Source organism: Scyliorhinus canicula, chromosome 17 (assembly GCF_902713615.1).
Source record: "Scyliorhinus canicula chromosome 17, sScyCan1.1, whole genome shotgun sequence".
Classification (NCBI taxonomy): Eukaryota; Metazoa; Chordata; class Chondrichthyes; order Carcharhiniformes; family Scyliorhinidae; genus Scyliorhinus; species Scyliorhinus canicula.
Window position 1 is genome coordinate 39,779,536 of NC_052162.1, and position 15,029 is coordinate 39,794,564.

General features: G+C 49.4%; 1 protein-coding gene across 4 annotated transcripts in view; it reads right to left on the bottom strand.

Moving 5' to 3' along the window:
- The window catches only part of smarca1 (SWI/SNF related, matrix associated, actin dependent regulator of chromatin, subfamily a, member 1), a 105,360-nt gene extending 94,058 nt beyond the window's left edge, over positions 1-11,302 (bottom strand). For 2 of the 4 annotated variants that reach the window (XM_038774574.1, XM_038774573.1), the window contains exons 1-2: positions 11,244-11,302; positions 1,086-1,139 (exon numbers count right to left, since the gene is read on the bottom strand). In XM_038774574.1, coding sequence (XP_038630502.1) covers positions 1,086-1,091 — 6 coding nt within the window. In that variant the 5' untranslated portion in view covers positions 1,092-1,139; positions 11,244-11,302. Of the gene's footprint in view, positions 1-1,085; positions 1,140-9,203; positions 9,430-11,243 lie in introns of those variants that run through there. The other 2 variants (XM_038774571.1, XM_038774572.1) reach the window with 2 other exon arrangements.
- Between the last annotated feature and the right edge of the window lie 3,727 nt (positions 11,303-15,029).

Below are 15,029 nucleotides of genomic sequence, written 5' to 3' on the forward strand. Positions count from 1 at the left end.
ACACTATTTTAGATTTATCGGTTAGATTCAAGAGCACATAAAGGAGGTCGGTAACAACCTGAAAGTGAGCCCTCATGTTTAATGATTTTCTCAACACAGATACAGATCTTCAGTCACATTAAAATTAGACAACATTTTCTCATGCTTTGTAAGCCATCTGGGATTCTCAGAACACATAATGACGCCCAATATTGAAGGGAAACCTTCTGAGCTCTAGAAAGTCTAATGCAGTTGAGTACAGCAGTCGAGCATTTGAGAGCTGACACTAGTGATCTGGGATTATCGGGGATAGCTGATGAATAGATTTTAATGCCGAGTGCTCTTTAAATGAGCAGAGTTTGGAGTTTTAAACCTGGCTTGAGGGAGCCAGGGTAGGCTGTGGAAGATAAACTCAAAATATTTATACAAATAGATAGAAAACCTCACAGAAACATAGGACAAGTAAGTCAAACATCTCACAGGAATAACAGAATAAGACCAAAGCAGCTGTAAAATAAGGTAAAAGATAAATGTTACTATTCTAGACAGAAGGCAATTTGTGAACTCCACTGATGGAAATAGGCTAATCAATGTACAAGTCACTAATAAACATGGTACTAGGCGATAATTTTAGCAATAATCAAACCTCAAGAATCCCTGGCTCTATCTTCATATAGTAGATACACCATCACAACACATTATAATTGGAAGAAATACTAAAACTTAAAAATATTGTAAGAGCAACATAGTACCAGGCAGCAGTCCACATCTTCTGGACATGGAAACAAATAAATAAAGTCCAAGCTTGTTTCTCAACATCTCTCGTTACAGTAATTGGTTGTAAGAGAAATGAAACAATTAATACTGAAAATAGAAAATGCTGAGAAAACTAGAGTGAAAGGGGGAAAGCAAAACCTAACTTTATAACGAAAGTTAGTCAACAGCCAAAACTTGGGTGCAAAGATTAAACTAAAATTTAGAACTTAATTCCTTCTGAAGACGACAAAAAGATCGAAAGCTTAGGAGGCCTCAGTTATGCCTAAAATTAAATAATATCTGTGTTTAGATCAGAATGTTTATGTCTCAACCAGATATTGTTCATTTACCTGCATATTTGAAGTTTCTTGATTACGTCCAGGGCAAGCCTGATTATCCAGTTGCTGAAAAAAAAATTAGCCATTTATTACTCCAGTAGCTATAAACTATAACTCTAATTAAGAACAATAAAGACCCATCTATCACATATCAAAGTTGGAGTGTATAGCCACACAGCATGTTTACCTTTGGGTTCCTCGATACTCTAAATATTTGTGGTGGCCTTGATTACCCTAGATGTCTTAAACATGTTGTTAATTTTTTAAAGAAATTATGAGATGAAGATGTTCATGAGGAAGATGTTCCAAATTGAAGATAGGAGTTATGTGGCAGGTATTATTACATCAATATCAGGGAGCGGACTTCCGGTTGCGGCTATGACCAGCTAAGTCGCACGTTTGGCTGCTCCTGCTACAAAGGTGTTTTCGGGCCGATTGGAGGGCCCCAACGGCGCTGTAAGGACAAATCCCGGTGGGGGAAGGCTCCCTGAAGAGAACCAGACCAACTTTATGGTCGGTACCCGGAGGTGGGGTGGTAAAGAAAGCAACAGCAGCTCCCAAAAAAAAGCGGGGGAAGAAGACCAAAATGGCGGCCGGTGGCGCACCCGAGGAATGGAGGAAATGGGCGGAGGAGCAGCAGGCCGCTCTCCTGCGCTTCTTTACGGAGCTGAAAATGGAGCTCTTGGAGTCAATGAATGCGACGACCACCAGGCTGATGGGAGCCCAGGCGACCCAAGAGGCGTCGATTCGGGAGCTGCAACAGGAGATGACTGTGAGGGAGGAGGAGGCCACGGTCCTCGTGGGAAAGGTAGAGGTGCACGAGGCACTCCACCTGAAATGGCAGAGCCGTTTTGAGGAGCTGGATACCCGAATGAGGCGGAAGAACCTGAGGATCTTGGGCCTGGCAGAAGGCCTGGAGGGGTCAGACCTCCCGGGATATGTAGCAGAAATGCTGAGCTCCCTGATGGGGGCAGGGGTCGTCCCTTCGCCCCTGGAGCTGGAAGAGGCCTACAGGGTCATGGCTAGGAGGCCAAGAGCAAATGAGCCCCCGAGGGCGGTGCTGGTGCGGTTCCAGCGACTCAGCGACCGTGAGAGAGTGCTGGAGTGGGCCAAGAGGGAAAGGAGCAGCAAGTGGGAGAATTCGACGGTGAGGGTCTACCAGGACTGGAGTGCGGAGGTGGCAAAGCGGCGGGCCCGGTACAACCGGACGAAGGCGGTGCTACATGCAAAACGGATCAGGTTCGGAATGCTGCAGCCAGCGCGCTTGTGGGTCACCTACAGGAACCAACACCACTATTTTGAGTCCCCAGAGGAGGCATGGGCCTTTGTACAGGAAGAGAAACTGGACTCGAATTAGACCCAGGGGATACTTGGCGGCCGTAGCCGCTCGGGTACTTTCAGCTGAATTCTTTGTTTGGATTTTGAACTCTTGCTGTGGTTTTTCTTCTGATGTTTTTTCCCCCTTTGCCAACTTCCCTTAGTTATTGTTATTGTGGTTATTCATGGTTATTTATGGTTATTTATGCTGTTTGGTAGAGGGCGACTGTTAAGTACATTGTTATTTGTTATTTATCTGTTATTTATAATGTTAAGTTGGGGAGGTGGGACGGGGGGGGAGAGCAGATCGGGGATATGGGCTCCTAGGGGGGGTTCTTTTACAGGCATGGACGGGGACGGGGGTGGAACTGAAGATGGCGGGGGGGGGGTGTGGCAGGGCGAAAGCGCGGGCTTTCCTCTGTTTTCCCGCGCGCGGGGCAGAGGAGGGGGGAGGGGAGGAGTGCGGGGCGTGGCTAGCAATGGCGACCTTTCCCGCGCTGGAGCGGGGCCAGGGAGGAGTGGCAAGGGGGGGGGAGGCCCCCCCCCCCCCCGAGCCGGGGGGAGTCGGAGTGGGGCAGGAGCAGCCGGGTCAGCGTGAACCAGCTGACTTACGGGAGTACGATGGAGGGTACATCGCGGCTAGGAGGGGTCCTAGCCTGGGGGGGGGGGGGGGGGGAGGGGGGTTAGGGAGGGACACCGGGTTGCTGCTGAAAAGACCAGAAACGGGAAGTGGAGGACTGGAGAGGTGGGGGGAGGGGGACATCGCCATGGGGAGCGGGTCAGAAGGGGAGGGTCGGCCCGGGGCGAGCAGGGAACAGGACATGGCTAATCGGCAGGGGAAGGGGGCGGGTCGTCCCGCGACCCGGCTGATCACTTGGAACGTGAGGGGGTTGAATGGGCCGGTCAAGAGATCAAGGGTATTCTCACACCTGAAGGGACTGAAGGCTGATGTAGCAATGTTACAGGAGACCCATTTGAAGGTAGTGGACCAGGTTCGCCTGAGAAGGGGGTGGGTGGGACAGGTGTTCCACTCCGGATTGGACGCAAAGAACCGGGGGGGTGGCGATTCTGGTGGGAAAGAGGGTGTCGTTCGTGGCGGAGGAGGTGGTGGCGGATAAGGAGGGTAGGTATGTGATGGTGAAGGGTAAGCTGCAGGGGGAGAAAGTGGTGATGGTCAACGTATATGCCCCGAACTGGGATGACGCGGGTTTTATGAGGCGCCTATTGGGCCTCATTCCGGGACTGGAGGCAGGGGGCTTGATCATGGGGGGGGACTTTAACACAGTGCTGGACCCCGGGCTAGACAGATCGAGCGCAAGGACCAATAGGAGGCCGGCAGCGGCAGAAGTGCTGAGGGGGTACATGGAGCAGATGGGAGGAGTAGACCCATGGAGGTTTGGTAGGCCGAGGGCGAGGGAGTATTCCTTTTTCTCCCACGTCCATAGAGTGTACTCCAGAATCGACTTCTTCGTGTTGAGCAGGGGGCTGATCCCGAGGGTACGGGAAGCTGAGTACTCGGCCATTGCGATCTCTGATCATGCACCGCATTGGGTGGATGTGGAAATGGGGGAGGCGCGGGACCAGCGCCCGCTGTGGCGGCTGGATGTGGGGCTGTTAGCAGACGACGAGGTGTGTAAGAGGGTCCGTAAGAGCATTGAGAGCTATCTGGAATTGAATGACACGGGTGAGGTGCAGGTGGGGATGGTCTGGGAGGCCCTGAAGGCAGTGATCAGGGGAGAGCTGATCTCCATAAGGGCGCATAGAGAAAGAAAGGAGAGGCAGGAGAGGGAGAGGCTGGTGGGGGAGCTATTGGAAGTGGATAGGAGATATGCGGAGGCACCAGAGGAGGGGCTGCTGGGAGAACGGCGCAGCCTGCAGGTCAAGTTCGACCTGCTGACCACCAGGAAGGCAGAGACGCAGTGGAGAAGGGCACAGGGCGCGGTCTATGAGTATGGGGAAAAGGCGAGCAGGATGCTGGCACACCAGCTTCGCAAACGAGATGCGGCTAGGGAGATTGGGGGAGTGAAGGAGAGGGGCGGGAAGGTAGTGCAGAAGGGGCAAGAAGTGAACGGGGTCTTCAGGGATTTTTACAAGGAGTTGTATCGGTCTGAGCCGCCGACAAGGAGAGGGGGAATGGAGGACTTCCTAAACAAATTGAGGTTCCCAAGGGTCCAGGAGGGGCTGGTAGAAGGGCTGGGGGCGCCAATAGGGCTAGAGGAGCTAGTCAAGGGAATAGGTCAGATGCAAGCGGGGAAGGCGCCGGGGCCAGATGGGTTCCCGGTGGAATTCTATAAGAAAAATGTGGACTTGGTGGGACCGGTACTGGTACGAGCCTTTAATGAGGCGCGAGAGGGGGGGGTTCTGCCCCCGACAATGTCGCAGGCTCTGATCTCCCTGATATTGAAGCGGGATAAAGACCCCGTGCAGTGCGGGTCCTACAGGCCTATCTCGCTTCTGAACGTGGATGCCAAGTTGCTGGCAAAGATCCTGGCAGCTAGAATAGAGGATTGTGTGCCAGGGGTAATCCATGAGGACCAGACGGGGTTCGTGAAGGGGCGGCAGCTCAACACGAACGTGCGGAGATTGCTGAATGTAATTATGATGCCGGCAGTGGAGGGGGAGGCTGAGATAGTGGTAGCGCTGGACGCGGAGAAGGCATTCGATAGGGTGGAGTGGGAGTACCTGTGGGAGACGTTGAAACGGTTTGGGTTTGGGGAAGGGTTTATTAAGTGGGTGAAGTTGCTCTACTCGGCCCCGACGGCGAGTGTAGTGACAAACGGGAGGAGGTCGGAGTATTTCGGGCTCCACCGAGGGACCAGGCAGGGATGTCCCCTATCCCCCTACTTTTCGCACTGGCGATCGAACCGTTGGCGATGGCACTGAGGGGTTCAGGGGGGTGGAGAGGACTGACTAGGGGAGGGGAGGAACATCGAGTATCGCTGTATGCGGATGATCTACTGCTGTACGTGGCAGACCCAGAAGGGGGAATGCCGGAGATAATGGAACTATTAGCAGAGTTTGGGGACTTTTCGGGGTACAAATTAAATTTGGGCAAAAGCGAGGTTTTTGTGATACACCCGGGGGACCAGGGAGAGGGTATTGGGAGACTCCCCTTCAAGCGAGCAGGAAAGAGCTTTAGGTACTTAGGGGTGCAGGTGGCAAGGAATTGGGGGACCCTCCACAAGTTGAACTTTTCCAGGCTGGTGGAACAGATGGAGGAGGAGTTTAAGAGGTGGGACATGGTACCGTTGTCGCTGGCGGGGAGGGTGCAGTCAATCAAAATGACGGTCCTCCCAAGGTTCTTGTTTTTGTTTCAGTGCTTGCCCATCTTCCTCCCTAGGGCCTTCTTCAAAAAGGTGACGAGTAGCATCATGAGCTACGTGTGGGCGCATGGCACCCCAAGGGTGAGGAGGGTCTTTTTGGAGCGGAGTAGGGACAGTGGAGGGCTGGCACTGCCCAATCTCTCGGGGTACTACTGGGCGGCAAATGTGTCAATGGTGCGCAAGTGGATGATGGAAGGGGAGGGGGCAGCTTGGAAACGAATGGAGAGGGCGTCCTGTGGCAACACAAGCCTGGGGGCCCTAGTAACGGCACCATGGCCGCTCCCCCCCACGAGGTACACCACGAGCCCGGTGGTGGCGGCCACCCTCAAGATATGGGGGCAGTGGAGGCGACATAGGGAGGAAATGGGAGGTCTGTTGGCGGCGCCAATAAGAGGGAACCATAGATTCATCCCGGGGAACATCGACGGGGGATTTCAGAGCTGGTACAGGGTGGGCATACGGCAGCTGAAGGACCTGTTTATAGAGGGGAGGTTTGCGAGCCTGGGAGGGCTGGAGGAGAAGTTTGAGCTCCCCCCGGGAAACATGTTCAGATATTTACAAGTGAAGGCATTTGCTAGGCGGCAGGTGGAGGGGTTTCCCCTGCTCCCCAGTAAGGGGGCGAGTGATAGGGTGCTCTCGGGGGTCTGGGTCGGAGGGGGGAAGATATCAGACATCTACAAGATAATGCAGGAGGCGGAAGCAGCATCGGGGGAGGAGCTGAAAGCCAAGTGGGAAGGGGAGCTGGGAGAGCAGATAGAAGACGGGACGTGGGCGGATGCACTGGAGAAGGTCAACTCTTCCTCCTCGTGTGCGAGACTGAGCCTCATTCAATTTAAGGTGCTGCATAGAGCTCACATGACGGGGACAAGGATGAGCCGGTTCTTTGGGGGTGAGGACAGGTGTGTCAGATGTCTGGGAAGCCCAGCGAACCATGTGCATATGTTCTGGGCATGTCCGGTGCTGGAAGGGTTCTGGAAGGGGGTGGCAAAGACGGTGTCGAAGGTGGTGGGGTCCAGGGTCAAACCAGGATGGGGGCTTGCGATCTTTGGGGTCGGGGTAGAACCGGGGGTACAGGAGGCTAGGGAGGCCGGAATACTGGCCTTTGCGTCCCTAGTGGCTCGACGAAGGATACTAATTCAATGGAAGGACGCGAGGCCTCCAAGCGTTGAAACTTGGATTAACGATATGGCTAGCTATATTCAGCTAGAAAGGATCAAATTTGCCCTGAGAGGGTCGGTACAGGGATTCGCCAGGCGGTGGCAACCTTTCCTTGACTTTTTAGATCAGAGATAGACGTTCGGGGTCGTGGCAGCAGCAACCCGGGGGGGGGGGGGGGGGGGGGGGGGAGGGAGGGGGGGAGGGGGGGGAGGGAGGGGGGGAGGGGGGGGAGGGGAAGGGGGGGAGGGGGGGGGCAGCAAGGGTCGTGGGGGGACATGCACGACTGTAACGCGGGCAAGTCTGCTCGCTGCTCATGTCTGAAACTGTAGGCTGCCTTGGTTGTTAAGGTTGCCTGGGGGGGGGGGGGGGGGGGAGGACTGGTGCGCGCGAGAGGGCGGGCGAGGGAGGGACATTTGCCTAGAGGGATTGTGTTGTAAATAATTTAAAAATCAGTAGGGGTAAATGTCTGTATGGAAAAACTCTTTCAATAAAAATTATTTAAAAAAAAAAAAAAAAAATATCAGGGAGCGAGTGTGGGCCTGGGATTCTTGCTAATTGTTTGAGGTGGGATGACAGCTGCCATATCATCACACTCGGGAGGCCAGGGTCTGGGAGGATGGTTAGGGATATTAAGGCGTGTTGGAAGCTTGCATCAAATCTTGGTGCATTGGGAGTGGATAGGCCATTGAATTCTGGGAGGAATTAGAGGCCTCCGAGCATTTGAAAGAGCTGAGAGGGATGCTGTGGGCTGAAGGTCCTGTGGTGCACGAGTACTCAGGAGAGGTTTCAGGGCCTTGGAGGGGGGTCACACTATCAAAGGATCCAGGAGAAATGTGGAGGTGCTCGAAGGCATGAAAGCATTTGAGAATCCTGGTGTTAAAAAAGGTCCCTGGAGTATTTGGGTAGTAAACATCAACCAAAACCATTTGGATTCAGCATTTTGGGTGATGGTACACTGTGGTTGGGTATCAACATAATCACAATAGTGAAATGGGAGAAAGAAAACAACGGAAAACACTGCAACAGGAAAATTCTATTGTGTAAATTGATGCCACTCAATTACAATCAGCACTGCCCATGTATGAAGTGAAAGGAGAATAAAGAGAATAGCATCATGGGTCCTGAATGCAACTCCTATTAGAAGTTCTTTCGGTTGTACTTCAGAGGAAATAAAATTAAAATCTTGAGTCGAGAATAGGCTATTCAGCCGATTCAAACTAACCCTTCTGGCAGATTTATTCAGCTTTTGTGGAAAGACATGCAATTGTAATTTAAGGAACAGTAAGAAGTCTGACAACACCAGGTTAAATTCCAACAGGTTTGTTTTGAATCACTAGCTTTTGGAGTGCAGCTCCTTCATCAGGCAAGTCACTCACCTGATAAAGGAGGTGCACTCTGAAAGCTAGTGATTCAAAGCAAACCTGTTGAGACTTTAACCTGGTGTTGTAAGACTTCTTACTGTGCCCACCCCAGTCCAACGCCGGCATCCCCACATCATAATTTGAGAAACACCAATATTTGTTACTTTCAGCCCTTTGTTTGATCTGCGAAGCGACATTTGAGATACTTCAAAAGTTACTTCCAGGTGTGTGCGTTTTGGAGACATTTGAGAGATGTGACAAGGTGCTGTGTATTTGTATCCTTTCGAGTAAAGGGTCTGATATCTGTTCCATTTCCACTGGTCATACCCGTTTGAGTTTATTCACCTGTACCAATTCAATTTGCGGCTCTTCAGGCTGCGTGTGCAGGCAGGATTTGTACAGAGAGCACTCCCGCAGATAGAGGGAGGATGGGGGTGTGTAGCGAGCCTGGCCCAGCATTGCTGGAGTGTTTAGAAGAGGGTTGGAGCTGACGTTTGTGTGTTTTGGGAGAGAAGGTGCCTGTCCTCCCCCTCGCGCGTCACACAATGCATATTCATACACGTCAAGTTGAGACGGCGTCGGAGAGCGAGGCCTGGAGCAGCCGGGCTTTGCTGGCAGAGCAACCCGAGGCTGCCGGGAAACGGCGCACAGTCTGGGAGCCTCAAATCTAATCTTTTTTTTTGTCCCTCCACCCTGTGTGTTTGTGTGGAAAAGTCCGTATAAAAACGCTTGCCACCTTCCTCCCCCCACCCACCCACCCCACCACCAAAAAAAAACACCAGTCAACCGAGAGTGGCAGTGCGGTTCTAGCTGCATCTTTTGTTTGTGTTTATAAAGCCGGGGGAGAGAGGAGCCATTCCCGCTGCCGGACTTGGGCCCTTTTCCCGCCACCGAACGTTGATACCCGGCGTTCGGCCGCCGCTCGCTACAAAGTTGGAGACAATGGGCCGGCGTTCCATACACTCACTCACCCCTACCACGTCGGCCTGGCCCGAGGTGCCGGCTTTCTCCTCCTCCTCCTCACTCATCCTGGCCCGGCTCCCCTCTCCCGATCGCCTTTCAAAACAACCTGCAGGCCTTATTATTATTATTATTATTTTCTCTCCCTCATCGATTTGACGCAGCTTCTTTTCAACGCGCTCGTGTTATTGGAGGGATTAAAGCTACCCCCACCTCCTGTCACATTCAAAAACCATCGCGATATCTGTCACCATTCCGCCACCGGGGGACGGGGGGGGGGGGGGAGGAGTCTGTGACACTGGGTAGTGCGCATGACCAACCTCTCCCCCCCCCCCAGCTGTTCGCCAGTCTGTGACATTTCGGGTAGTGCGCATGACCAAGCTCTCCCCCGCCCCCCCCACAAACAAAGTAAAGTACCAGCTTCATTCTACAGAGAGCATTATGTTTTATTATATACCGATACATATTTCCAACCCATACAATTGCTTTGTAGAGATAATGGTTCGGTTTCCCACAGACTCATTTTGGGCAGAGGTGTTTACTGGCACAAATGTGAGGAGTCTGTGCCTTAATGTGTTATCTCTGGCTGTTCCCTCTCCTGGGAGAATGCCTGCTATCAGGGACAACATGACTTCATGTTCTGGCACATAGCAAGGTTGTCACAGACTGCAGGCTTTCCATCACCATTTCGTGTCACAGAACGTCGACCGATTCAGAAAATCTCCAAACTATATAGAACATAGAACATTACAGCGCAGTACGGGCCCTTCGGCCCTCGATGTTGCGCCGACCTGTGAAACCATCTGAAGCCTATCTGACCTACACTATTCCATTTTCAAAAAAAACTTTTTTTCATTTGGATAGGTTGACTTTTTTTATTTATAGTTCTCTGGTGATGCAGCGGGCGTATTTGTGGATACCCCTGCAGCACTGAGTGTAGCCAATAAAGAAGATGGCCCACAATTGCCTAATTTGTTGTTTATTGTCACTTGTACTGAGGAACAGTGAAAGGTATTTTTCTGTGAGCAGCTCAGACAGATCATTTAGTACATGAAAATAAAATTTAAAAGAAAATAAATAATAGGCAACACAACGTACACAATGTAAATACATAGACGCCGGCAGTGGGTGAAGCATACAGGAGTGCAGTATTAATCAAGTCAGTCCATAAGAGGGTTGTTTAGTCTGGTAACAGTGGGGAAGAAGCTGTTTTTGAATCTGTGCGCGTTCTCAGACATTTGTATCTCCTGCCCGATGGAAGAAGTTGGAAGAGTGAGTAAGCTAGGTGGGAGAGGTCTTTGATTATGTTGTCTGCTTTCCCGCCAGTCTTGCCAGCAATGGCTGTAAATTTTGATAATGCTTCCCAAATTGGTCTGGGCAAAAGTGGTTGTCACAACACAATTACCACCCATTATGACTAACAGGCCTTTTTTGGTCAGGGTTACAGAGACATTAAAGTTGCAACATTTCCTGAGGAAACAGACTCAAGCGACTGCTCAAGAACTAAGAATTTGACTCCATAATAGACTAACTTCCATATTTGTGGAGTTTTTTTTATTACTTTATCTGAGTTACAAAGCCAGGGCTCAGAGTGTGGATCAGAGGCGAACCCCTAATCCAGCTCCTTGCCTGCTCCAAAAACCAATTCAAATTGAATCCAAGAGATTCAAGAGAGACATGCCAGATCTGAGCCAAAAGGCTCAAACTACGCTCGATCTTAGCCAAAAGGCCGAGAAGCGATATATTTGTGGAGTTAATATGGCTGATTACTCATCATCAAATGACAGAAAAAAAATATCAAATGCATTTTTCTAATCAGGTGCCAAGCACATACTCATCATAACAACAAACAAAACATACTACACATTTCTCTTATATATATCTCTGCATCAACGATGGTACTCAAAATTGGTTGCATGCATGGTGGAAGAGATTTATGTATGTTCCATTTATTAGAGAGAGCATACTTAATTTTAATGCTTAAAGCCTACCTTAAACAAAAAATAGTTTCGTATTTTGCACATTTAAGAACCAATCATAGTGGTACCCACCTGCTTCTGAGGTTTCAACTCACTTGAGAGAAGCACTGAATTCAACAACCTATCTTGAGTTAGCCTGTTTTACATTTAAAAAGTCTTGAATTTTACATTGACACCCAATCTTGTAAGTCAGATGATATGAAGGTTTATGATATCATCAAAATTCACATGTCATGCACTGCTTTTGTAACTGTGTGCTGGGCTGATATCAGGCTGAGTGCCGCTGGTTTCAATGAGTTAGCTTTTCACCACTTAATTAAACATTACATTGGTTCTTTAATACCTACAAGTTATTAGGACCACACAAGGATCGGTAAACACGTACTGTGGGTATTTTCGTATTAATGATTAGTCAGTTAGGGCTTTTAAGCCTCCTGGACGGCTCAGTGAATCTTCATGGCTATTCTACATTTTGCTCACTCTTTAAGACAGCTGGAGGATGCTAGAAAATGCCAGGTGGTTTAAAAAATATATATATTGTACATACAATTGTTACTGCTTTTTGAAAGACTTCGGATTTCAAAATGAAAGCCAATCACCAAGACTTAGATTTTCTGCCCCTTCACCACCAAGTTTTCAGAATTGGTTCGGATCACAATGAGTAGGTATTAAAGAGGAGGGTTTGCATAATAATCTTGTGTAAGAGAAACTGAATGTGTGGGGAAAGCATTGTAGGGATAGAAAAGGTATTGGGACGATGGAACTTACGTTCAATTAAGTAGAATTTGAAATATTGGGATATATGGAGCCACAGCATCAGCAAGGCAAGATATGACGAACAAGCAGGAGATGATACATGGTATTGTACAGGTAGCAGAGGTTTGGTTGAGCTGAAGTTTATTGAGAATGGAAGCTTGCCAGGGGGGCATCAGAATAATTGATCTCAGGGTAGAGCATGGTTTCCGTAGCAGATGGGCTTAGGTAGGGATGAAGGTAGGCAATGTGAAAGATGACAGTCTTTGTGATGGAGATGGTTGGAACAATTTGATTCAGTTCTAGGCATTTGCTAGATGCCTAGATGCTTAAATAATCAGTGAACATAGTTTGTGGCCAGTGTCAAAGACAATCACATTGGTCTTTCCAATGTTCAGCTTATCCAACAAGCAATCTGATAGTACAGAGGCAGTGTCGGCATTGAGGGAGGTAAACTTGACAGTGGCACCCATGACTTTGCAAGATGCCTCGAAGGGGCAAGAAGCAAAAATGAACCCTTGGTGGTGTCTGAAGATGGCAGTGCAATGGTCATGACAAAAAACATGCCAGAAATCCTCTGATCGCAAATGGCTAGGAATGCAATCAACCAAGTACAGTCCCACAAAACAGAACACCAGAACAAAGTTGTTGGAGAAGGATTGTTGATCAAATGAAGGCTACACAGAGATCAATGAGGGTAAGGAATGGCAACACATCATAGGCAGAGAGATTGTAGATTGTGCCTCTGGTTTTGGTGCCTCCCTGATTGGAGGTTAAAAGATAAATTAATGGATTTGGTAGAAGGGGGATAGATCTAACACACCTGCATTAGAGTAGAGAGCCCATGCTAGTCAAATGCTCTATTTCAAGGTCCTAATATCAGCAGACCTTACCAGCAAGAGTGTTTACTTGTTTGCAAAACAGACAGTTCCTAGCTAGATGATTGCTGACTAGGTTTTGGGTGAAGGTTTAATAATAAACCTACATAGGCAAGATCGGAATTTTAAAACAATATACTTTTAATGAGGCATGGGGAGTCCACAGCTAGTTGGAAATTCTTTTATTTAACCACAATATTATCTACACTGGGTCCTCTCTTTCTGTTGGTTGGCTCCATACCAGCCTACCTTTTATACCTGTAGTAAGAAGCTACCCCACCCCTAGCAGGGGAGCTCACACTCCTAATCAGGGGCTGATTTAGCACAGGCCTAAATCACTGGCTTTGTAAGCAGACCAAGGCAGGCCAGCAGCACCATTCCATTCCCGTAACAGCCTCCCCGAACAGGCACCGGGATGTGGCGACTAGGGGCTTTTCAAAGTAACCTAATTTGAAGCCTACTTGTGACAATAAGTAATTTTCTTTTCATTAATGAGCATGGGGAAATAATCATCCCCAGTCAGATGTGTCCGTGCAGGTTATTACATTCTTCCCTTCCAAAGTCCTCTCGAAGGATGACAATAAAGAGGAGTCAAGGAGGACGATAAAATCGAGAAGACAAAACCGGTGCAGCACCAGCGGCAGCCCAGCAACAAAAAAAAAAGCATTTCAGTTCCAATAGGTCACCATAGAACGGATGAGCAGAATCGGTCGGCATGACCCCTGCCGATGATTACATCTGGTCCGACCTGTCACACAGAGGGCGAAGTTGCCAATAGCAGTGGATGCGGCATGGCAGCTGGCCCATTGGCCCAAGGCTTGAATTGCCGCAGTATTCCTTCCAAGACTCAGAGGGACCACGTGGGGACCGGCGCCTGACAACGTCCAGCTCCACATCCATATCTCCCGAACGCCCCTTACAGCGCTACCATGGGAAAAGGAGATCTGCAATACCCACCAAAACGCCAAGGAGATGATGCCCCAAAGCTTTCCCTGTACTTCTTCTGTAGGCGCATAAAACCACATTGCAAAACAAAAACACAGCAGGGTTCTTCGCAGACTGCCCAGGGCCAGAATTCCCATTCAGAATACGCCAGAAAACTCAATGGCAATGGAGTCTTGTGGCAGGCCTGCTGTTTATTCAATGCATTTAATCTTACAGATTTGAAGCAAAGGTCTTGTAAAGCGAAGGTTTATCAGCCGGCTGTGAGGGTTCTTGTACCCAAAACTCTAGGTGGCTGTTTCTAAGGTAGACTTTAACCAGAACGGTTGTGGACTGCTTCTCTCCAGTAGGGTCTCCCACTATCAAGGCATTGCTGTTTACTATCTTGACTACTGAGTGATTTTCAGCTGGTTTGATGGTTTTGGTGGAACATCTCAGTCTTCAAGCAGCTTCTTGCTGGTTTTGAAAGCAGACAACAAAATGATTCCCACATCATGTAACTTCCATGAGGTTAAAATCCTTTTTTTCAAACAAAGGTCACGCCTAGTATGAGGGTTTTAAAAAATTTATTTATGGGATTTGGGCATTCCTGGTTGCCCTTCAGAAGGTGGTGATGAGCTGCCTTCTTGAACCGCAGCAGTCCTTGAGGTGTAGGGACATCCACTGTGCTGTTAGGGAGGGAGTTACAGGATGTTGTCCCAGCAACAGTGAAGGAACAGCGATATATTTCCAAGTCAGGGTGGTGAGTGACTTTGAGGGTGTTCCCAGGTATCTGCTGCTCTTCTCCTTCTAGATGGCAATGGTTGTGGGCTTGGAAGCTGTCTGAGGAACCTTGGTGAGTTACTACAGTGCATCTTGTAGATGGTACACATGGCTGCCACTGTTCGTTGGTGGTGGAGGGTTTGAATGTTTGTGGAAGGAGGAGCAATCAAGCTGCTCTGTCCTGGATAGTGTCACGCTTCTTGTGGGTTATTGGAGCTGCACTCATTCAGGCAAGTGGAGAGTATTCCATTACACTCCTGACTTGTGCCTTGTAGATGGTGGACAGGCTTGGGGAGGGGCGGGGGGTCAGGAAGTTAGTTATTTGCCGAAGGGTTCCTAGCCTTTGACCTGCCCCGGTAGCCACAGTATTAATATGGCCAGTTCAGTTCAGTTTCTTATCAATGGTAACCCCCAGGATATTGAGTGTGGGGGAATTCTGAAATGGCAATGCTTTTGAATGTCAAGGAGCGATGGTTATATCCTCTCATGTAGGATATGCTCATTGCCCGGCACTTGTGTGGCA